The sequence below is a fragment of the Vombatus ursinus genome, unplaced genomic scaffold (assembly GCF_900497805.2).
Source record: "Vombatus ursinus unplaced genomic scaffold, bare-nosed wombat genome assembly UNPS02014807.1, whole genome shotgun sequence".
NCBI classification, from domain to species: domain Eukaryota; kingdom Metazoa; phylum Chordata; class Mammalia; order Diprotodontia; family Vombatidae; genus Vombatus; species Vombatus ursinus.
This window is the reverse complement of record NW_020954585.1, coordinates 8,915,263-8,938,289: the sequence shown is the minus strand read 5'-3', so window position 1 is coordinate 8,938,289 and position 23,027 is coordinate 8,915,263. Positions and strand designations below refer to the sequence as shown.

The 23,027-nt window shown below is 38.3% G+C and overlaps 1 protein-coding gene across 4 annotated transcripts in view; it reads left to right on the top strand.

The window, feature by feature from the left end:
- LOC114052364 (acyl-coenzyme A synthetase ACSM5, mitochondrial-like) overlaps nt 1-23,027 on the top strand; it is a 66,363-nt gene that overhangs the window by 22,974 nt on the left and 20,362 nt on the right. For all 4 annotated transcript variants that reach the window (XM_027874926.1, XM_027874927.1, XM_027874924.1 and 1 more), the window contains exons 2-4: nt 9,080-9,339; nt 11,374-11,584; nt 19,720-19,927. In XM_027874926.1, the coding sequence (XP_027730727.1) occupies nt 9,133-9,339; nt 11,374-11,584; nt 19,720-19,927 (626 nt within the window). In that variant the 5' untranslated portion in view covers nt 9,080-9,132. The remainder of the gene's footprint in view (nt 1-9,079; nt 9,340-11,373; nt 11,585-19,719; nt 19,928-23,027) is intronic.

Genomic DNA, 23,027 nt, shown 5'->3' with positions numbered 1-23,027 from the left:
TTGTCTAACAATCCATACAAAATCTGTAAGCCAGCCAGACATTTAGCTATAATTTCCTTTTGTCTTCTGCTTTTATTTATCATTAGAATATCAATATTGATATAGTTTTGATTTTGCAAATATGTTAATTCATTGGTCAGTAAGTAATTATTATACATTTAGAGTATGAACAGCCAACTTAATGTTTATAGTTTGTTTTAAAACTGTGATTAATTCTCAAGACCCTTTTCCCCTTTTATCTGCCACTCCATCCTTATTGTTGTGCAAGCAAAAGGATGCCACTCAAGACCAAGAGTCATTTCTTATTTTTTTTCTTGGGTTACCATGAGCAAATAATTCATCACTTACTGGTAACAAATCTCTCCATGTGTAGTTATGTTGGTAATGAGATGATAGTCTGTTTCTGGGATTCTACTTGCAGCCTTTACATCTTAAGAGACCTTGACAGAGTTTACACTCTCCTGACATGGTTTCTAAGAACCTAGGGTTACTTCCATGCCATGATAAAATATCAGAGTAGGACCCTGTAAGACTATTAATCTTGTAGTCCATTAAAAGCCCAGATCATTTTCACCTGAACTCTTGTTTAGTCATGTCCTTTCCATCCTTTACCCGGATAGTTGACTTCTCTAAACTCAAGTGTGGGATTTTCTACCTATCTCTGGTGACTTTCATCTTTGGCTCCAGTTTTTTATTTACCATGTTTTTCTACCCTTTAAATTCTTAAAGACATTTGCATAACTCCATTTTCTCTCTTGTCTATTTATATGTCTCACACAGAAACCATATGTAGTGCCTGCTGGGACTCATAGAGGCTCAGAGTGCCAACCCCTCCCACCTCTGTATCCAGCTGAATGGTTCTATAGTAGGTTTATTGCTCTGAGGTTGCCTAACTTCTCAACAATGAAAGTAGGTTCCCTAGTTCTCACATTGATTGATTCATTATTCCTACCCTGGATACTTCAGGGGAAGTTGCTACTTGTAAAGTTGTTAATTATAGAAATGGTTACGGCTCAAAGTTTAAGATTTTCTCCATCAAACGGTGTGGGGAATGGGGAATAAAAAAGTATCTAAGGTATAAATATGAATCAGTTATGTAACAGGTTGTTTATTCCAACACAGAAAAGGGAATGCTGAGCAACAAAGAATCATAAACTGACTAAAACAAAATCTAGTGACTTATTACTACTAATGCAATCCATTGGAAGACTAATTTCTTTTTTTTTTTGTTTGCTTGTTTTTTAGGCAATTGGGGTTAAGTGACTTGCCCAGGTTCACACAGCTAGTAAGTGTCAAGTGTTTGGTTTAAGGCTGGATTAGAACTCAGGTCCTCCTGACTCCAAGGCCAGAGCTCTATCCATTGTGCCACCTAGCTGCCCCCTGGAAGACTAATTTCACTACTAGTACAATCAGTTGGAGGCTAATAGTTAAGGCTCCATAGAATACAGTGTTTACGAGGCAGCTAGTCATTTTTTATTTCTCCTCTGCACTGGCATTATCCAATCAAACAGCCAAGCAGTATCCAAATGGACCTTTCTTTTGTGGGAGCATTTCCCTCTGATGCCAATCCTTTTCTTGTTACATGGCCAATCTTGCTACTGCTGCTGCCATAAACACAACTACATTGCTAAAACTTGTCACTAGCAACAGTGACAAAACTCTTGTCACCAGTGCTTACAGATTTCCCAGGACTTTTTGATGCTTGGAAGATATATGCTAGAGGAAAGGAGAAACAAAAGGAGAGGCAAAGGATCCAGGAGCCTCCTATACAAGCCCAGTTGAGTAAGTCCATGCTCCACATGGGGAGTGGGCCAGAGGTCCCTGGATTCACCATAATGCTGGTGTAGGAAAGAACTCCTTCTTCTACCTCCTCATTGGAGTCTCTTTTTGTCTCCTCAAAAGCTGGCCCCCAAAAGCAGCTGGCCAGAAGCCACCTCTTCTACCAGGTGTATCCATGTCATCTACTTTTCCAGTTTAGAAATCAGTGGGAGACTTCCAATGCCAAGATAGAGGATTGAGGAAGGAATCCCATGAAGCCACTCCCAAATTCTCTTCCAAACAACTAGAAAACTGCCTCAGAATTGATCTGAGAGTAGAGAGGTAACTTACCAGCACAGCAGGAAAGATCTGTCTTATTCGGGTGGAGGGGAGCAAGGTCCAAGAGCAGCAGCAGCCTCCAGCCTCACAGCAGGGGTGAGGCCCAAGCCTGGGGAAACCCACTTGTGAGGCCCCATCTTTCTGTAAACCAGCAGCCCCCTAGGTAAGTGAGCAATCTGTGCAGCTCAGCAAGGTCCCACACCAACAACCCCACCCCCAGCACAAACTACCAGCAAGGCCTCGACCTCAGTGCTGACCAGTAGTGAAGCCCTGCCCTGGGGCTGGCCAACAGCAAGACCCTGCTCCTAGAGCCTGCCAGCAGAGACCCTGTTTCCACAGCAACCCAGAAGCAGGGCCCCATCCCAGGGCAGACCAGCAGCTAAACTCCATAACGAAGGGAGGCCCACAAGGAGTCTCCATCCCCAATACAAGCCAGAAGGGTAACCAATCCTCCAGTGAAAGCAAACCCTGAAGCCCAGTGAAAGCCAGCAATAAGATCCTGGGCTCCAGCACAAAAAGCTTGGGACAGTGCAGGACCGGAACCCCATTCTCACATAAAAACACCAAATCACAAAAAAGGCAGAAAAATGAGCAACCCCCCCACCCCCCCCCCAAAAAAAAGAACTTGACCATGGAAAGATAGTATGGTGACAGGAAGGATTAAGGCGTAAACTTAGAAGAGGACAGTAGTGTCAAAATGGCTACATGTAAAGCCTCAAAGAAAAATGTAATTTGGTCTCAGGTCCAAAAAGAATTCCTGGAGGAGCTTAAAAAGGATTTTAAAAAGCAAATTAGAGAAGTAGAAGAAAAACTAGGAAAAGAAATGAGAGTAATGCAAAAGAATCATGAAAAAAAGAGTCTATAGCATGGGAAAAGATATACAAAAATTTACTGAGGAAAATAACTCCTTAAAAAATAGAATTGGTCAAATAGAAAAGGAAGTACACAAAAGCTCACTGAAGAAAATAATTCCTTAAAAATTAGAACTGAGCAAGTAGAAGCTAATGACTCTATGAGACATCAGGATACAATAAAAACAAAATAAAACAAGTAAAAAATAGAAGAAAATGTCAAATTTCTCATTGGAAAAACAACTGACCTAGAAAACAGATTCAGGAGAGATAATATAAGAATTATTGAACTATCTGAAAGCCATGATCAAAAAAAAAAACTTAGACAACATCTTTCAAGAAATTATCAAAGAAAACTTCCCTGATATATTAGAACCGGAAGGCAAACTGAAAATTGAAAGAATCCACCAATCACCACCTGAAAGAGATCCTAAAATAAAAACTTCCAGGAACATCATAACCAAATTCCAGAGCTCACAGATCAAGGAAAAAGTACTGTAAGTAGACAAAAAGAAGTAATTCAAATATCTTGGAGCTACAGTCAGGATTAAACAGGATTTGACAGTTTCCACATTAAAGAACTGGAGAGCTTGGAAAATGAAATAACTGAAGGTAAAGGAGTTAGAATTACAGCCAACAATCACCTACCCAACAAAACTGAATATAATCTTTCAGAGGAAAAAATGCCAATTTAATGAAATGGAGAACTTTCAAGCATTCCTAATTAAAAGACCAGAGTGGACTAAAAAATTTGACTTCCAAATACAAGACTCAAGGGAAACACAAAAAGGTAAAAAAGAAAGAAAGAAAGAAAGAAGGAAACTAGAAAGAGGAAAATATAAGAAATTTAATAAGGGTAATCTATATATTTCTATATGGCAAGATAATATTTGTAACTCTTATGAACTTTATTACTATGTGAGCAATTAGAAAGAATATATATATATGAAACTGGTGTGGATATAAGGTGACTTTAATGAGATGATACCCAAAAATAAATAAATAAATAAATAAAGGGATGAGAAAGAAAATTGCACTGGAAGAAGAAAGAGGGAGAAGACTGAATGGGGTAAATTAGCCCATATAAAAGAAGCATGAAGGAGCTATTATAATGGAAGGGAACATGGGGAGATGGTGGTTAAAGCTTAAACCTTACTCTCATCAAAATTGGCTGAAAGAGGGAATAATATACGCACTCAGCTGGATACAGAAATCCATCTTACCCTATAAGAAGTAAAAAGGGACAGGGATCGTAAAAGAGGGTCTTCCTTCTATTAATAGATAATAGAAGGGGAATGATAAAAGGGAAGGTAGATTGGGGAAGGCAGTGATCAAAAGTAAAACACTTATCAGGAGGGAAAGGGTAGCAGGTAAGGAAAAGAAGGGGGATAAACAAAGAAAAAATAGCATGGAAGGAAATACATAGTTATCATAACTATAAATGTGAATTAAATGAACTCACCCATAAAATGGAAGTGGGTAGAAGAATGGATTAAAAACCAGAATCCTACAATATGTTGCTCACAATAAATACATTTGAAGCAGAGAGATACACACAGGGTAAAAGTGAGGGACTGGAGCGGAATTTATTATGCTTTGACTGAAGCAAAGAAGCAGGGGTAGCAATCATGATCTCTGACAAAGCAAAAGCAAAAATAGATCTTATTAAAAGAGATAAGGAAAGAAACTATATATCTTGCTGAAAAGTACCATAGACAATGAAGTCAATAAGATTAAACATATATACACCAAATGGTATAGCACCTAAATTTTTGAAGAAGTAGAATGAGTTACAGGAGGAAATAGATAATAAAACTATACTGGGGGGGGACCTCAACTTTCCCTTCTCAGAACTAGATAAATTTCACAAAAAAAATTAACGAAAAAGAAGTTAAAATGGTGAATAAAATTCTGGAAAAGTTAGATATGATAGATCTCTGGAGAAAACAGAATGGGAATAGAAAGGAATATACCTTTTTCTCAGCAGTACATGGCACCTACACAAAAATTGACCATGTATTAGGACTTAAAAACCTCACAACCAAATGCAGAAAAGCAAAAATAGTAAACACAGCCTTTTCAGATCATAATGTGATAAAAATTACGTTCAATAATGGACAATGAAAAAAGAGATTAAAATTTAATTGGAAACTAAATAATCTAAGCCTAAAAAAATAAGTGGGCCAAAGAACAAATCATAGAAACAATCAATGATTTAATTAAATAAAATGTTAACAATGAAACAACATGCCAATATTTATGGGATGTAGCCAAAGCAATACTTAGGGAAAAAATTATATATCTAATTGCTTACATCAATAAAACAGAGAAAAAGCAGATCAATGAATTGGGTATGCAACTAAAAAAAAACTAGAAAAAGAACAAATTAAAAATCTCCAATTAAATACCAAATTGGGAATCCTGAAAATCAAAGGAGAGATTAATAAAACTGAAAGTAAAAAAATCATTGAACTAATAAATAATACTAGAAGCTGGTTTTATGGAAAAAAACAATAAAATAGATAAACCAATAGTTAATTTGATCTAAAAAAGGAAAGAAGAAAACCAATCCACTAGTAGCATAAATGAAAGGGGTGAATTCACTAAATGAAGAGAAAATCAAAGCAATTGTTAGGAGCTATCTTACCCAATTACATGCCAATAAATTTGACAATCTAAATGAAATGGATGAATATCTACCAAAAAAAATTATCCAGGTTAACAAAAGAAGAAATAAAATACTTAAATAACTCAATCTTAGAAAAAGAAATTGAACAAGCCATCAATGAACTAAGAAAAACTAAGAAAAACTCCCCAGGACCAGATGGATTCACAAGCAAATTCTACCAAACATTTAAAGAACAATTAATCTCAATACTATTTGGAAAAATAGGTGAAGAAGGAGTCCTACCAAATTCCTTTCATGACACAAATATAGTGCTGATACCTAAACCAGGAAGACCCAAAACAGAGAAAGAAAATTATAGACCAATTTCCCTAATGAATATTGATGCAAAAAAATTTAAATAAAATATTAGCAAAGAGATTATAGCAAAATATCACAAGGATTATACAAGGACCAGGTAGGATTTATACCAGGAATGCAGGGCTGGTTCAATATTAGGAAAACTATTAGCATAATTGACCATATCAATAACAAAGCCAACAGAAATCATATGATTATCTCAATAGATGCAGAAAAAGCCATTGACACAATATGGCACCCATTCCTATTAAAAAACACTAGTAATATCTAAACTAAAACCATCAGCAAACATTATCTATAATGAGGATAAGTTAGAAACCTTCCCAATACAATCAAGTGTGAAATAAGAATGCCCATTATCAGCCTAATTGTTTAATATTGCACTAGAAATGTTAATTATAGCAATAAGAGAAGAAAAAGAAATTAAAAGAATTAGAACAGGCAAGGAGGAAACAAAACTATCACTCTTTGAAGATGATATGATGGTATACTTAGAAAACCCTAGAGAATCAACTAAAAAACTACTTAAAATTACTAACTTTAGCAGCAGACCCATCCATGTCTACACATCACATGCAGCTCTTCTCCGTATCTTCTCTTCAATCTACTACCCAACATATTAGAATCCATCCTCACTTTCTCCTGATTATACTTGTATCTCTTCAGGATACAATTAAAGGACTCAGGATATCCATCCTTTATCCTTTACGCTTACTACATAACCAGCTCATCGTCTCTTCTAATCATACATTTGTTAAATCACATCTTTTATTCATTTTTTTACTCAAAGTCTCTCACTGACTATATATTGCCATTAGCTCACAACTGCCTATATGCCTCTCCATTGTCCTCTATGTGATGAACATTTTCAATATTCAGAGATTGTTGTGTTCCATGACTTGCAGCTATATGGAAACTCTGATAGAATGTTGATATTTAAAAGATGGCCCTTTGTTTGTAGGGGTATCTCAGAATTTTGTAGTTTCTTCAAGGTATTCCCTGCTTTCCTCATACTCTTTTGTTCTGGCCTGACTCATTGTCTATTTGTATTGACTTTCCTAGATATATTGTACAGACATATATTTTGATGGAAAACCTCTAGAGCTTGACCAACAAGCTCTAGAGGTTTTCCATCAAAATACATGTCATCATCTAGGCAGCAGATCCACTTGGTCCTACCTGTGTGGATTGCCAATGGTCAGATCAACCTCTTAAGAGTGCTTTTGAGTGCTTACCTCTCTTCCAGAAGGCTCTGCAATATTCTAGGAATTGGTGCAACCAGAACATAAACACAGTAGGATCATCTGAAGGACCTCACTGTGCACAGAGAATCCCTCTTTAAGTTTGAATCTGTGCTGGACTTCTTTAATCACAGTGGCAAATAACTTTGGCAAGCATATATCTCTCTGGTTTATGTCTTTTCTAATTTATGACCAGAGGGTCATTGAACTGGGTTATTTCTGTTGTTTTATCTTACAAGGAATCATGAATGATTTTGATGTACAGATAGGACTTTAAGTGAGCATTCAGTTCTACAAACCAAATGCATTTTCCTAATCAACAAATAATAAGCATGAGGGATATGAATCCAGTGGTATGATGTGGCAGCCAAAAAAAATTAATGTGATCTTGGTCTGCATTAAGAGGAGTATAGCTTTCAGAAATAGGGAGGTGATAGTTACATTGTACACTGCCCTTGTCAGACCTCATCTGGAATATTGTGTTCAGTTCCGGGTACCACAGTCAATAGTGTTAAATACTGTAGAGAGGTCAAGGGGGATAAAGATTGAGAAAAGACCATCAGATTTGGTCGTTAATAGATCACTGGTAAGCTTGGAGAGGTTTTAGTTTTAGTTAAAACAATGATGTTGGAAGTCAGTTTGCAAGGGGTCAAAAAGTGAATGTGAAATGAAAAAAAAAGACAGAGGCAAAGAATATAGATAGCTTTTTTCTAAAAGTTTGGCTGTGAATGAGAAGACATGGGACAATAGCTTGAGGTGATAGAAGAGTTTAGTGAAGTTTTCTCTTAAGAATGAGAGAGCTAGGTGTTTTATAAGTAGTATAGAAGAGACAGGAGAATAAGGTAAGATAGAAAATTAGGAAAAGATAGGGGATGATTGAAGGTGTAGTCTGCCAGAATAGATGGGAGGGAATGGAACCAATGGCAAAAGCAAAGGGGTTAGTGTTTACAAGGAGAAGGGCTGCCTCTTCAAGAAGAGAGTAAAAGAGGATAGAATGAGGGATGCTGTTGAGATTATGGAGAGTGTAGAATTGAGGAGAAAAGGGAGTTTGCCAGAGATAGACTCATTTTTTAAGTGAGATATGTGTCAAGGTCCACTAGTGAGGTAGAAGGACAAGAAGTGGCAAAAGTGACTTGAGGAGAGAAAAAAATTATCAAATTATGATAGTGGATTAAAAATATACTCGCTCTCTCCCTTGCTGCTGGTCTCCACACTGCCCCCCCCCCACCGCCTGCACCAAATGCCCAGTGGTATCAGTGTAATGGAATCCTCTGCCACTTAATTTCTACAACCACAGAATTGTAGGAAAGTGCCAGAGAAAATTCCCATTACTTGCATTCAATGCCACCTACACCCTCTTCCACAGCTCCCCAAGTTTCCCTAAGTTCTAATTTAAAGTTAATATACTTCCTGGCCTATTCAACCAACTTTCTAGGGCTACAATTTTAGTAGATATGTGCCAATCACATTAGCAAAGCTCATTTTTGGTAAGCCCTGTCCCCACCCTACATACACTCAATAACTATTAACCCTAAGTCCTGAACAATGCTTATAAATAAATATGTTACATAGGCAGATACAATTACCAGTCACCATAAGAGAAGTATCATTACTCAACAAGAAAGATAAGCTTGATGCTCATAAAAGCTAGCATTTATATTAGTGCTTTAAGGTTTGCAAAATACTCATTTGATTCTCACAACTCTTCAAGGTAGATGTTATTATCCTCATTTTATAGATGAAGAAACTGAGGCTGTTGGTTTTAGTGACTTGCCCAGAGTCACACATCTAAGAAGTGAAAGAAAACATTTGAACTCAGATCTTTCTCACTCCAAGCCCAGTGCTTTATCCACTACACCCCCTACCTGTAATGACTTAACTTTGCTTCCTTTTGTTGACATTAGGTACAAAGATCCTGTGTTTACCCTGCTACCTATTGAAATAAGTCTGTGGAACTATGAAGCTGAGGTTAGCTCACCTGCTCCTTCAGCCACTGTGGAGCTCCCAAGCCTTCTGTAGGCCTCTCCGTTATGTGAGCACAGGGCTGCCCAGCCCTCAGAAGACCTTCGCCGACTTTGAAGCCATTTACCTAGGAAAGCAGCCAATGCCAGAGTATTTTAATTTTGCCAGTGATGTGCTAGACATGTGGAGTCAGATGGAAAAGGTGAAGTTGGGGGGATTTTGACAGACATTACCCTAACAGCGTTTGCCATAGACCCTGAGCCCTAAGGCAGAGGGAAGACAACAGGCCACTGTCCTGAGAAGATTGCTTTCTTTTGCCACCTTGAGCTGTTCAGATATAGAAGGGGCCAGAAAAGGAAGTTGTCCTTGACCCTCAAGGCATTAAAATCATAGATCCTACTTAGACAGTGTTCAAGGTTTATGCACTGGCAATGTCAATTTGTCCTTTGGACAAGACTCATCAGAGAACGCTGGCCCTTTCTTCTCTGACAGTGAGGTTCAATGGTACGATAAAGAGAATTTCAGGCAAAAGCAGTTTTCTTAAGCAGTGGAATAACCGCCAGTTTTCATCATTGCTGAATCCTCTTAATTCCTGTGGGAGGGTCGAATATGTATGATACATTACTTCCAAAGGGCCCAAACCCACCCTGGCCTTGGACCCTCTCTCTCCTCCCTTCAGTTACATGCATCTTCTCTCTTCTTCATGATGACCACGCCCTTCCTTCTTCAAGCTCCTTTGAGGGCATAATTTGGAGCCCATGAGTCATAGATTGAGAGCTAGAAGGGTCCTTAGAGGCTTGCTAGTCCAACCCCTTCATTTTATAGAAGAAGAACATAAAGCCCAAACAGGCTAAGTAATTTGCCCACAATCACATTGGTAGTTAGCAATGGAGCCATGATTCAAACCCAAGACTTCCAACTCAAATCCAACAGTCTTTCCACTGAATCACAACACCTCTTAGGATCATAAACACCTCCCGTATATTCTATCCATCATACTATATGCTGCTGTGGGGAGTGAAAATAAAATTAATAGGATCAAGTCATCAAGAATGTATTAAGCATCTACATAGTGGTAAGTACTAGGGAAACAAAACCAAAGCACAGCCCCTGCCCTCAAAAAGATCATAGCCCAAAGGGGAAGACAACATGCAAACAACTATGTAGCAATAAAGCTACAGACAAGATAAATTGGCAATGATTAACGAAGAGAAGGCACTGGAATTAAAGGGAATTGGGAAAGGCTTCCTGTAGAAGGTAAAATTTTAGCTGGAAGGAATCAGGGAAGCCAGATAGATATGAAGGGGAAGAGAATTCCAGTGAAAATGTTTGGATTCAGGAGATGGAGAGTCTCGTTAGAACAACAAGGAGGGGGAAAAAAAACCAGCCTCAGACACACGACACTTGCTAGCTATGTGACCCTGGACAAGTCACTTAACCCTGATTGTCTCACTAAAAAGCAAAAAAACAAACAAACAAAAAACAAAAACAAAACAAGGAGGCAAGCATAGCCAGATCACAGATTATGGGGGAGGGAGGAGAGGAAATTAAAGTGAAAGAAGGCTGGAAAGATGTGGGGGGAGGAGGGCTTTGAATGCTAAACAGAGGGTTTTATATTTTATTCTGGAGGAAATAAGGAGTCACTGGAGTTCACTGGGTCAGGGAGTGACATGATCAAATCTGTGCTTTAGGAAGATCAGTCTGATAGCTGATTAGTAAGAGACTAGAAGTCTGATTAATTTTATTTACTTAATGTTGAGTTGGATGGGAAAGGAAAAGGAAGAGGAATAATTTCCCACACACACAATTTTGGTTTATATATATAAGGGACCAGAGGAAGACAGCTCTTTGTACTCCAACAAGTCACAAAATTCCTTGCTGATGTCATAGTTGGGCCTTAGGATGTGGTCAATTTCCCATGTAGTCCACTTATCTTCTGGTGGGAAGAGGAGGAAAGTCCACAGAAAAGAGATAAAACTTAGGCAGAAGCATAATGATCATCCAAGCAACTCCTATAGTGTCTGGGGCCCCATGAAGCAACTCCTCAAACCTATGGTGCATTATGAGGGCATTTCTAAGGGCTAGATGCCTAGAGGCTAGATGCTGGATGCTAGATGCCCAATCCCCCTTGGTAAAGTTTTACCTAGGGCTCCCAACTAAAACCTGATACCACAAGATAGAAGGTTACCTTTGGCTAATAGATACTGTTATCTTTTCATCCCTTGTCATTGCCCAGGCTGGAAAAAAGTCCCCAAATCCTGCTTTCTGGTGGGTTGATGGTCAGGGAGCTGAGGTAAAATGGAATTATGAAGAGCTGGGGATCCAATCCAGGAAGACAGCCAATGTTTTGTCCAGAGTGTGCAACCTGCGGCCAGGGGATCGATTGCTGGCGATTCTCCCCAGGATCCCTGAATGTTGGTTGGTGACTGTGGCTTGTATGAGAACAGGTCAGTGAATGGTTCCCTTTGACTTGTGGCAGACTGGAAAACTAGTTAACTCTAGGTATAGCAAAAGGTGGGAAGTTAGGGGAGAAAAAGTAGAATGTGTTAGATCAGAGTGGGAGAAGTAGTTTGTTGCACTCACTCCCCTATCCTGAGCAGTTACTGAGACTTTCTAGAGAATGAGAAAGTATTTATACATATATTGTGTGGGACAGAGACCACTACTCAAATTCAAAGTAAAGACTTAGATACCTTGAAAGCCGAAAGGAGTTTATTGCTTTCTCATGAGAAAGGGTACCACCCCTGGTCGCCCTAATGGTGCTGGCCAGGGAGTACGAGTACAAGTTGGTTACTGAAAGCAAGGCTTATTTACACCCTAACTCGAGTTCCTCCTCCCTAACCCCCTTCCCCTTATCCCATTGGCTAGGCTTCAGGGAGCACAATCTATTCCTGGAAATCTTCCCCAGCAACAGAGAACAAAGGTGGTTACACAAGTTTGCCCAGAGACAAGAAAAGGCTGGAAGTCTTGCAAGGGTAAACAGTTTAGGTTGGGGGTAGGGCTATCTACGTGCTTAAAAACAGGGTGGGGGGGGTTGACAAGGTCAGAAGGGGGTGTGTTTCAACAACACAACTGAATTCCTTGAGAAGGCCATCCACAACAGGTGCCTCCAATTTCTCTCCTCCCACTCTTCTTACTATCTGGCTTCTGACCTTATCTCTCTCCAAATGACCACTGATCTCCTAATTGCTGCCCTTTGTGAGAACTATTAACTAAAACTATTAACCCTTTGAGGAGGCTTCACTTCTGAGAGATCATCTCTCACATATATTATATATACATATAAATATATGTAGTATGTATATAGTATTGATATTGATAAATAGCAGAATAAAGTCTTACTCTGACACAGTGGGCTTTGAGCTTTCCCTGGGGTTCTTTCAGGAAGGTGGAGAAGTTACTATTGGGATCATTACTCGTACTGATATTCAATATGCTTCCACTAGTAATCCTCTTCTTCCCAATCTGATAAGCACATACATGCGTGCGTGTGCATGCATGCGTGCAAACACACACACGTATGCATATATACATATTAATTTTCTTGAGGTTGATGTTCTTTTCTTTTTTTCATTTCATTACCTCTTCCCAATGATTCTCCCTCCCCCAAAAGAACCTGTCCTTGTAACAATAAATAAGGTGAAGAAAAATAAATCAGCATATTGACCATGCAGTGGTGCCATGTTACTATAGACTTGGGAGAGTTCAGGAATATCAGAAGTCTAGTACAAGGAAATAGAGAACTCACAACAAGACAGTAAAGAAAGCTGACTTTATTGAATGGAGATATTAACAAAATGAAGGAGCAGTCAGAGAAGAGTTGGGGCAGCCTACTGGGGTCCTGGATGGAGTTGGGCACCTTATTAGGGCCCTAGATTAAGTGGGGAAACCTCACTAAAAAGCAGTAAAACTTGGTAGATTATTATAGGGTTCTTATCTAGGTCTAGCAGGACCAATTATTAGGGGGAGGGAATGAGGAGCCTGGACCTGGGGATCAGCACTTATTCATGTGAGATGAGGGTGCAGGTGCACAGAGAGAAGATTCTTGGTCACTTGGAGGCTAGTTGGTACTCAAACTTTTCACAGTTTGAAAAGGACTTTGGACCATTACTACTCATTTTTCTCTGACTCAAGGTTTTGAGCTTCCCCTAGGCTTCTTCTTTTAGGAAGGCGGGGAGGCTATTATTGGGGTCATCACCCACACTAATATTCACTAGACTTTTCAGTAGTAATCAATTCCCTTTCTCCCAATATGACCTTTGATCTAGCTCCCTCCTCATTCCCCTGTCCCTACTGTAGTCCATAGCTTCCTAGGCACTAAAAGTACTTCAAACAGCCATGTACACTGGTTATTAACAAGTCAGAAGATTCAGCCCTTACCTGTTAACTTAAAGAAGTTGGTATGTCTCTGTGTGCTTTTCTAAGTGAATATATATGCCTTATCTCAATAAGTCCTCACAATGTCATTCAGGTGGATAGGATGGACATTCTTACTCCTATTTTGCTAATAAGGAAACTGGGGCTTGGAGAGGCAATATGATTTTCCCAAAGTCACATAGCAGGCAAATAGAAAAGCCTGGATTAGGTTTCTTGACTTCATTTCCAGTGTTCATAACAAAATGAAGAAACTAAACAATAAGAAATGGAATGAATAATCACACTATTCAGTCAAAAATTCCACTATAAAAAATTATAATGGAAAAGTGGGATTGCAGGAGTTCTACCCCTGGCCCTGCCATGAAATTGCTGTTTGCCTTCGACAAGTAATTTAACCTATCTGGGCTTTAGTTCCTGCACATGTGAAAGGTAGGAACTGGACTAGATGAGCTCTGAGGTCTGTTTCATCTTCAACATTACATGAATAATCATAAGTTTGAGTAAAGTAGATATAAAGACATAGGAAAGGATAAGATAAAATAAAAGATAAGATAGTCCAGATTTCTGGGTGAAAATATATAGATCAATAGACAGACAAGATAAAATGATAGAGAGATGTAAAGATAAAAGGAAATGAAGGAAGGAAACCAGCATTTATTAAGTGCCTACTATATGTCAAGCACTGTGCTAAGTGTTTAACAAATATCTCATTTGATCTGTCATAAAAATTTCTGGCTTAACTTTTTTTACTGCCATTTACTTAAGATGAGCAAGTCATAACTAGATAGAGTGTGCAAAACCAAACTGAGTCCAATTACAGCCCTGGTGTTAACCAGGTGTTAACCATTGAATTTGTAGACATGTAGATCAGGAACTCCTGATCTACATGTCTACAAATTCAAGTTTGAGATATCTGCTACAGCTCCAGCGTTAACCAGCTAAATTTCCTATTTTACCTGCTATAGATCTTCTATTTCTGCCATCTGTACTTTGATCTGTAAATCACTATCTTCTCTTATTTTGCTCTTTGAAAGTCCATTGCACCCATCCTGCTTCTCCTGTATGAGATTGCTGCAAGTTATGGCCTAAATTCACTGATTTTTGTTTAGCGATGCCTATGTTCTGAGTGTAATAAATTGCAGTTTTTCCTTATCTCTGCATCAGATTGATTGACAGTAGTACTTACCAAGGTATCCTCAAACATTTTTTGTCACAATCCTCACAAAAAACTATTTTAGGGAGGTGTTATTATTATCCCCACTTTTACAGTTCAGGGAACTAAAATAGCCTGAGGTTAAGTGACTTGTCCAGGGTCACACAGCTAGTACATGTCTGAGGTTGGATTTGAATTCAGATTTTCCTGACTCTAAGCACCGTGTTCTACCCACTGCTCCTCCTACCATCACTTGGGTGGATGAATGAATGGATAGATAGAGCAAGAGACAGATGATAGATAGGTAGATAGATAGATAGATAGATAGATAGATAGATAGATAGATAGAGACAGAAAGACAGACAGACAGATATATGTCTGGGTTTGCTATCTTTATTCTCTCCCAATGTAGAGTTTTCCTCCTTCAATTCAGGAATTAAAAAAGTATGATTTCAATGGCTCCAGTTCTCTCAACAGTGATCTGCAACCATTTATCTGGCTTGATTTTTGATTGATGATCAATTAATTTCAACAGTCATACCTTCTACTTTATAAGTAGAAGTTTCTACTAACATAGAACTGGCTAACATTTAATGATATAGTTGGTTCATCTGAGTTGGCAGTTTAAAATTAATCATTCCACACATACTAATTGGTTCCTTTTGTGTGTGCCACCTGAAGTATACAACATGAATATATTTTTAACCCAAAGGACACTGAAATCTCTCACAGTGTTCTAGAAAAATTCTCTTGACATAGATCTCACCAAATGGCCAAAATTACCATTCTATCTCCACAGCAGATAGTCAAACAAGTAACTTGATCACTTTCTCAACAATGATATGATTTGAGAGGGGAAGAAAAGTTTCAAGATGGAGACAGAAAAAAAAATTGGTTTATGGTAGATTATACTTTCAGAGATGAGTGAGAGAGAACACTCTGCAGCCAGAATCTCTGAAGGCTTGAACAAAGTAGCTAAAGTGGATCAACCCCTTAATTTTCAACAAATCCAGTATCTGTGCAAGGAAGATTAAGTTATACTGCTCACATTTTGCAGAACAGGAAATTGACAGAGCCAAGACTAGTGCTAAGTTAGATCTGACTTATCTACTGCTTATAAAGGAATCTTGAGGCCAATTGTCTCTGTTTTTGACAAAGTTACTAACACTTCTATGGATATTCTGGCCAAATCTTCAAGAGGCTTACTATTTCCCTGGGCAAGGAAGATAACAATGGCAAATTTTTTGCAAAATAGGGTTGGGGTGGGGGTGGGGAGGGAGGGTGGGAATCACATATTTCTTCCTCCATAAGACAGAAGAAATATATACATGACATGGATGTTTCATACATATGTGCATAAAATCCTTGTCTAATTCAAAGAATGGCAAAGACTCAGATTCTCAAAAGAGACATATGTTTCTAGTGAAAATTTCCTTATGCATTGTCAAAAGAGATACAAGGAGATAGAGCAGTATTTTACTAAGAGTCAATCACGATTTCAGTTTGGCATTCTCACAGACAAAATTAAAGGGAAAATAAGTCTTATAATCCCTTTGAAGTCATAGAGTAAACCAGTAACCACAGTAATCACCCTTGGGTAAAAATCTTATCTTGTACACATACTCGCTGTCTTGGGTTGTGGTAATCAAAGCCATTTTTCTGGGAATTTCCAGGGATTTCTAGGGAAATTTCTAGGGAATTTCTAGGAATTTTCTAGGAAATTTTAGGAAAATTCTATGAATTTCTGGGAATTCCTAGTCATCCCACTGCTGAACCATATTGTCATAGGAGTTTTGCATCCTGGATTCCATGAGAGTTTAAAGAGGATCTCACCCACTATGAAATCTGCAGGACTTAAAGGAAGTAGCCAGACTAAAAGTAAAAGAAATGTGTTAGTGTGTTAAGGAAGACCACTTAGACTATCAGTGGCTTCAGCTAGAAGTATGGATTGAGTTTTTATAGCTTTTTACCTTTGCTTAGAGTATATATATAGTATTCTGCAACGAACTGGAAATAGGGAATATGTGTTTACTTTGGGGTCTCAGAAATTGTCAAAATCCGGTTTGTTCCAGTGGAATAATATTTTCTCTGTAGTTAATCTTTATCAGAATAATATCTTATATTATCCTGCACTGGCAGGAAATCTCTAAGGTAGTGTCAGCCTCCTTCAAGATGGGATCAGTCAGGTTCTTCCTGTTGCTGACAGTAAGGAGAATAAAATACAACCTCAGGATCTCTATGCAAACTTGTAGCTCAGTTTCTTTGGTTCCTTTTCTGTGGAGTAGATGTTCCTCCCAAACTCACAGTGCACAAGTTTATCTATATCCTCCATAATAACTAGTTCACCAGGCTGATACCCTCAAATCCTAGAAATCTGGGACTTTCTTAGATTCCATTGTTATCACATCTGATCTGGGCACAGATCCTAATTTAGGACCAAGATAGTTTGCAAAGACTTTGACAGCCCACCATGAGTTCTTGCAAGTCCTATCAAAATAGAAAAGTTTCAGGTACAATAGGCCTGGGTATAGGTGTCCTCCAAAAACCAGCCTAACTGAAAAAACAAACAAACAAACAAAAACAGTTTTAGTTCAGAGAGTTCTCTGGGTGCTTAACTTATTTATTTATCTATCTATCTATCTATCTATCTATTTATTTGCTTGTTTGTTGGTTGGTTGGTTTATTTATTTATTTGTTTTAGCTATAACAGCTCCTAAGGACCATGTATAAAGTAGAAGGTATGGCTGGGTTGAAATCAATTGATCCATCAATCAAAAAGCATTTATTAAGCATCTGTTATGTGCCAGCCACTGTGCTAGTCGTTTTCTATCCAAAGACAAAAAACAAAAGCCTAATCCATGAGGAGTTTACAGTCTAGCTGGTGTAGATGATAGATAGATAGAAAGGTAGATATAGATATACACACACATATGAATATATGTATAAATAGGTATGTGTGCATGTATATATGTAGATATGTCTGTATATGTCTACATATGTATGTATATGTATGTGTGTATGCCCACATATTTATATGTGTATATGCGTTTGTATATATATGAATATATGTATCCATGAATAAAAAATATTAATACAAAGACCATATGTGTGTGTGTGTCTGTGTGTGTGTGTGTGTCTGTGTGTGTGTGTAGTAGTGAGCAGCTAGGTGGTATAATGGTTAGAGTCAGGAAGACTCATCTTCCTGAGTTCAAATCTAGCATTTACTAGCTATGTGACCCTGGTAAATCATTTAATCTTATTTGCCTCAGTTTCCTCATCTGTAAAATGAGCTGGAGAAGTAAATGGCAAACTGTTCCAGTATCTTTGCCAAGAAAACCCCAAATGGGGTCACAAAAAAAGGACACAACTGAACAACAACAATAAAATGTGTGAATAGTATACATATGTGTGTATACATATATATATATATATATATATACATACATATATGTGTGTATAGAGAGACTATGTCCCAAAAGTCACCCTGTATATTAAATAGCTCAGGTGCCATCTTCTATATAAATTCTTTCCTGATCTTCCCAAGCAATAGCACCACTGAAAGTGGAATGGCACTAACACCTAGGGAGATCAAGTAAACATTTTTATAGAAAGTGGCACTTGATGTGAACTTTGAAGGAAGCGAGTGATTTGAGGCAGAGGTCAGGAGAGACTGCATTTCAGCCAGTGCAAATACACAGGGATTAAAGATGGAGTCCTGTTTATAATGAACAGTATACAGGCCAGTTTGGATGGTGAGTCAAATGTATCAAAATATTTTGTGTATCAAAAGATGAGATGAATAATAAGGCTGGAAAGAAAAGATGAAATCAGGCTGTTAATGGTTTCAGATATCAAAACAGAGGAGTTTGCTTTTTGTTCCTAGAATTAATAGGAAGACACTGAAAGCTTATTGAGTAGACAGTGACATGGCCAGACCTGTGCTTTGCCAGCTGTGTGGAGGGTGGATTAGAGCTAAGATTTGCATCAGGAAAATATGCACATTAATGAAATCTTGAATCTGTGTTTTAAGTTTAGTAGGAGAGTGTTGCCAACTGACTCACCTACTCTGAACAAAGCCATTTTCTAGGAAAGGTGGGAATATTGATGGAAGGTTGCTGCTGTCATGGCATTCCTAGTACTCAACATTATTGGAAATAGGAAAATAAGAATAAAATTGTTGTTGTTGTTGTTCAGTCCTGTCTGACTCTTCATGACCCTGTTTGGGGTTTTCTTGGCAGAGATTTTAGAGTGGTTTGCTCTTTCCTTCTCCAGCTCATTTTACAGATGAAGAACTGAGACAAACAAGGTCAACTGACTTGCCCAGGGTCACATAGTTAGTAAGTGTCTGAGGCCAGATTTGAACTCATGAAGATGAGTCTTCCTGACTCCAGGCCTGGACCTCTATCTACTGTGCCGTCTAGCTGCTCCAAGGATATAATAATAATTAACATTTATATAGTAATTATTGTATACCAGGCACTGTGCTATAAGCACCTTACGACTATTATCCCATTTGATCCTCACAATGGGGGGGGGCAGGTAAGTGGTATCTTTATCTCCATTTTATAAATGAGGGAACTGGGACAAGCAGAGGTTATCTAATTTGCCCAAGATCATATAGCTAGTGAGTATCTGAAACTGGATTTGGACTCAGATCTTTCTGACTTTCAGGTCAGGTATTCTATCTACCATGCTACTCAGCTGCCTCAAATGAAAATATAAGTTCCTACTGAAGTTTGATCTCAAAGTGTTGATCTGGATTGGGGAAAAAAAAACAGAATGGCTTCTAAATATCTACAGGCATTTAGGAACATAGGAATTAGAGCTAAAAAAAGAAATTTGTTTCATTTTATAGAAGAGGAAACTAGGCCTTAGAAAAAGAGAAGTAACTTGACCATTATCACTCAATAAATTGCAGAATTGGGATTTAGACTAGTGTTCTGACTTCAAACCCAATGCTGTCCAAACTACACCATGATGCTCATTTGTTTCTCTATGGATTAAAATGATTAATTCCCTAAATTATCATTGTCTTCTTCCTTTTTTTTTCAGGGGTTGTCATCATCCCTGGAATATCTCAGCTAACTGTAAAGGATATCCAGTACCGACTGCAGGCATCTGGTGCCAAAGCCATCATTACCAATGACTCCTTAGCACCTCAGGTGGACACCATTAGTGCTGACTGCCCTTCCCTCCAGACAAAAGTGCTTGTCTCTGGCAGTAGTCGGCCTGGTTGGCTGAACTTCAGAGAATTATGCCAGTGAGTTGTGATTCTTTTGGGACAGTAGTCTGACCTCCTAATGAGAATATAATGAAGAAGGAAGGAAGGAAAAGAGGAGGGGAAAGGGAGGGAAGGGAAGGGAAGAGAAAGAAGGAAAGGAAAAGAAAGGAAAGGGAAGGGAAGGGAAGGGAAGGGAAGGGAAGGGAAGGGAAGGGAAGGGAAGGGAAGTGAAGGGAAGGGAAGGGAAGTGAAGGGAAGGGAAAGGAAGGGGAAGGGGAAGGGGAAGGGAAAGGGAAAGGAAAAGGAAAAGGAAAAGGGAAAGGAAAAGGAAAAGGGAAAGGGAAAGGAAAAGGGAAAGGAAAAGGGAAAGGAGAAAAGGAAGCCAAGCTAGGGACTCTCTCACATATCTTAGAATGTTAAAACCAGAAAGGACCTTAGAAACCATCTAGTTCAACCACCTTTCCCCAGATTCTCCCCTCACCACATCCATCTGCATTTTAGATACAAAGCCAGAGAGTAGAAATTCTGCTTGGTCCAGTAGACTTGTCCAAGGCCACTGGAATAGTTCTCAAGTAGAACTAATTCCTTCAATGAAAATGGCTATTTAAGCTCGCTAAAACTGAGAAGGCTGTCATATGAATGGGCATAACTGTTGAGGTCAGATTTGGGAGAGCAGTTCAAGTGTGAAAGAATTCACTTAAACATTCTCTTTTAGCCATCTGGAGCTTTATTAATGTGAAAAGCACATAGACTTTTACTGTAGCAATGGGGCTGAGTAAAAGGTACTGGTATTTGGGGAGCTAAGCTTATATAGAGATGTTCAGGATGATGATGTAGTTTTAGGGTTTTATGGTGGTTAAAGATAAGGACAGGATAAGGAAGATGGGGGAAATTTTATGACAGGATGAGGGAGACAAGGAATTTTATGGTCCAGGATAAGGGGAAGTTATATCACATTTCAGGATAAGGGGAAAAGGATTTTAGGATGTTCTCAAGTTACATGATGAACTACAGAATGAGCCCATCCCCCTCAGGAGGGGCCTAACAAAGTACTAGAAAAGCAATCCTTAATATTCTCTTTAACCCCTAGGGCACCATTTATATACACATCATAACCAACAATTCAATTTAATTCAATAATCATTTGTCAAGTGCCAATTATGTGCCAGATACTGAGGATTCAGAGACCAAAAAAAAAGTGTCCCTGACCTCAAGGAGCTTATATTCTACTGGAGGAAAAGTCTTTTGGAGGAGATGACCCTTGGGCTTTGCCTTGAAAGGAGCCAGGTGTTCTAAGAGGCAGAGGTGAAAAGGGAGAGTATCTCATGCTTAGCAGACAGTCTATGCATAGACCCAGAGATGGGTAATGTCATGTCTTAGATGAGGAACAGTAAGTATTATTTGGTAGGTGTGTTGAGAATGTGCAGAAGAATAATACATGATTGGCCTCAAAAATTAAAAAAACAAAACTACCATCTGTCAAGTATAAAAAACTCAGACCAACTGAGTCAGTAAATAATAATGAGGCATTTTATTCAGGATGAAGGAATTACAATGTGGGGCATCACCCCACACAGGGATGCCCAGAGAGGGGAATTACAACAAGAGTTATATCCACTCAGGAGGGGCAGGTGTGTAGGTAGATAGAACAGTGGGTAAAACCACAGTACTGGTTTTAGCTACCTCTAGCCCACAGAGGCAAAGGCCCAAGGCTAAGGTCACCTAGAGGGTCAGCAGAACAGCTTTCTGGAGGAAGGGAGTGGCAATAAGAGATTAAAAGTACAAAAGTGCAACCTTGGAACTGTCTCTGTCCAGGAACAGGGGCAGTTAGAAATTGCAGGTCAGAGCGAGTTGACACATCCAACAATGGTATTCCCTAGCCCGTTCTATAATTAGTCCTTTTAAAATTATAATTACCTCTGATTGGAGGGATTTCAGGAGCCTACAGAAATAAAAAGTAAGCTCCCTGAAGGCATGGACTATTTCTTGTTTCTGTTCGTTGGCTTTCTGTCCCTCCCGCCTAGCATAGTCCTTTGCATACTATTGTATTTGTATATTGTATATATAATATTAATATATAATAATATTAATATATAACATTATATATGATATATAATATATTAATATATAATAATAAATATATATTGTATATGTATAAATATATTGTATATGCATACTATTGGCACTTAATAAATATTTTAATTGAATTGATATACCGTGGCAGTTCTAGAGGTCTTGTTATCAAATTTCTATTAAATGCTGTATTTGGAGATAGGAGGGTGAGGAGAGAGGAGAGGAATTCGTTTTAGGCCCCGTTTTTTGTTTTTGTTTTTGTTTTTGTTTTTTTAATTTTAAAGTTTTTTAGAGGCCTGGGCAGGTAGATGGACAGAGCACCAGCCCTGGAGTCAGGAGGACCTGAGTTCAAATCCGACCTCAGACACATAGCACTTAACTAGCTGTGTGACTCGGGGCAAGTCACTTAACCCCAACTGCCTTATTAAAAAAAAAAAGTTTTTTTAGAGGCCTTTTGTTTTTACAGCACAGTTAATTCATATTATACCCCTCAACCACTGAACCTTCTCTGGTAACAAAGAAAAAAGTTTAAACAAAATGAATCAACAGTAACTATTATTGTCTGATAGCACATACAACATTCCACACCTATAGTCCACTTCTCTACTGAAAGAAGGAAGACAAAATTTCCTCATCTGTTTTCTGAAATCAGGAGTGGTCCTTAAAATTAGTCAGGCTTTAGTCGCTTTTAGCATTATTTTCATTTGCATTTTTGTAGCCATCGCATATTTTGTTCTCCTGGTTGTATTCACTTTGTTTTCTAACAGTCACAGAAGACTTCCCATGTTTTTCTAAATCTCATATATTAAATCACATTTGTATCAATATTTCATAAGATTCATATACCATATGATAACTGAGACAAAATAGGACAGAATGAGATGTTTGTAAAGTGTTTTACAAACCTAAACCACTATACAATGCTATTATTAATTAGGTCAATCATTTCCTAATTTATGGGCACCCACTTTAATTCTAGTCTTTTGTTACCACAAAATGTGTTTATATACATATACATGGAGAGAGAGAGAGAGAGAGAGAGAGAGAGAGAGAGAGAGAGAGAGAG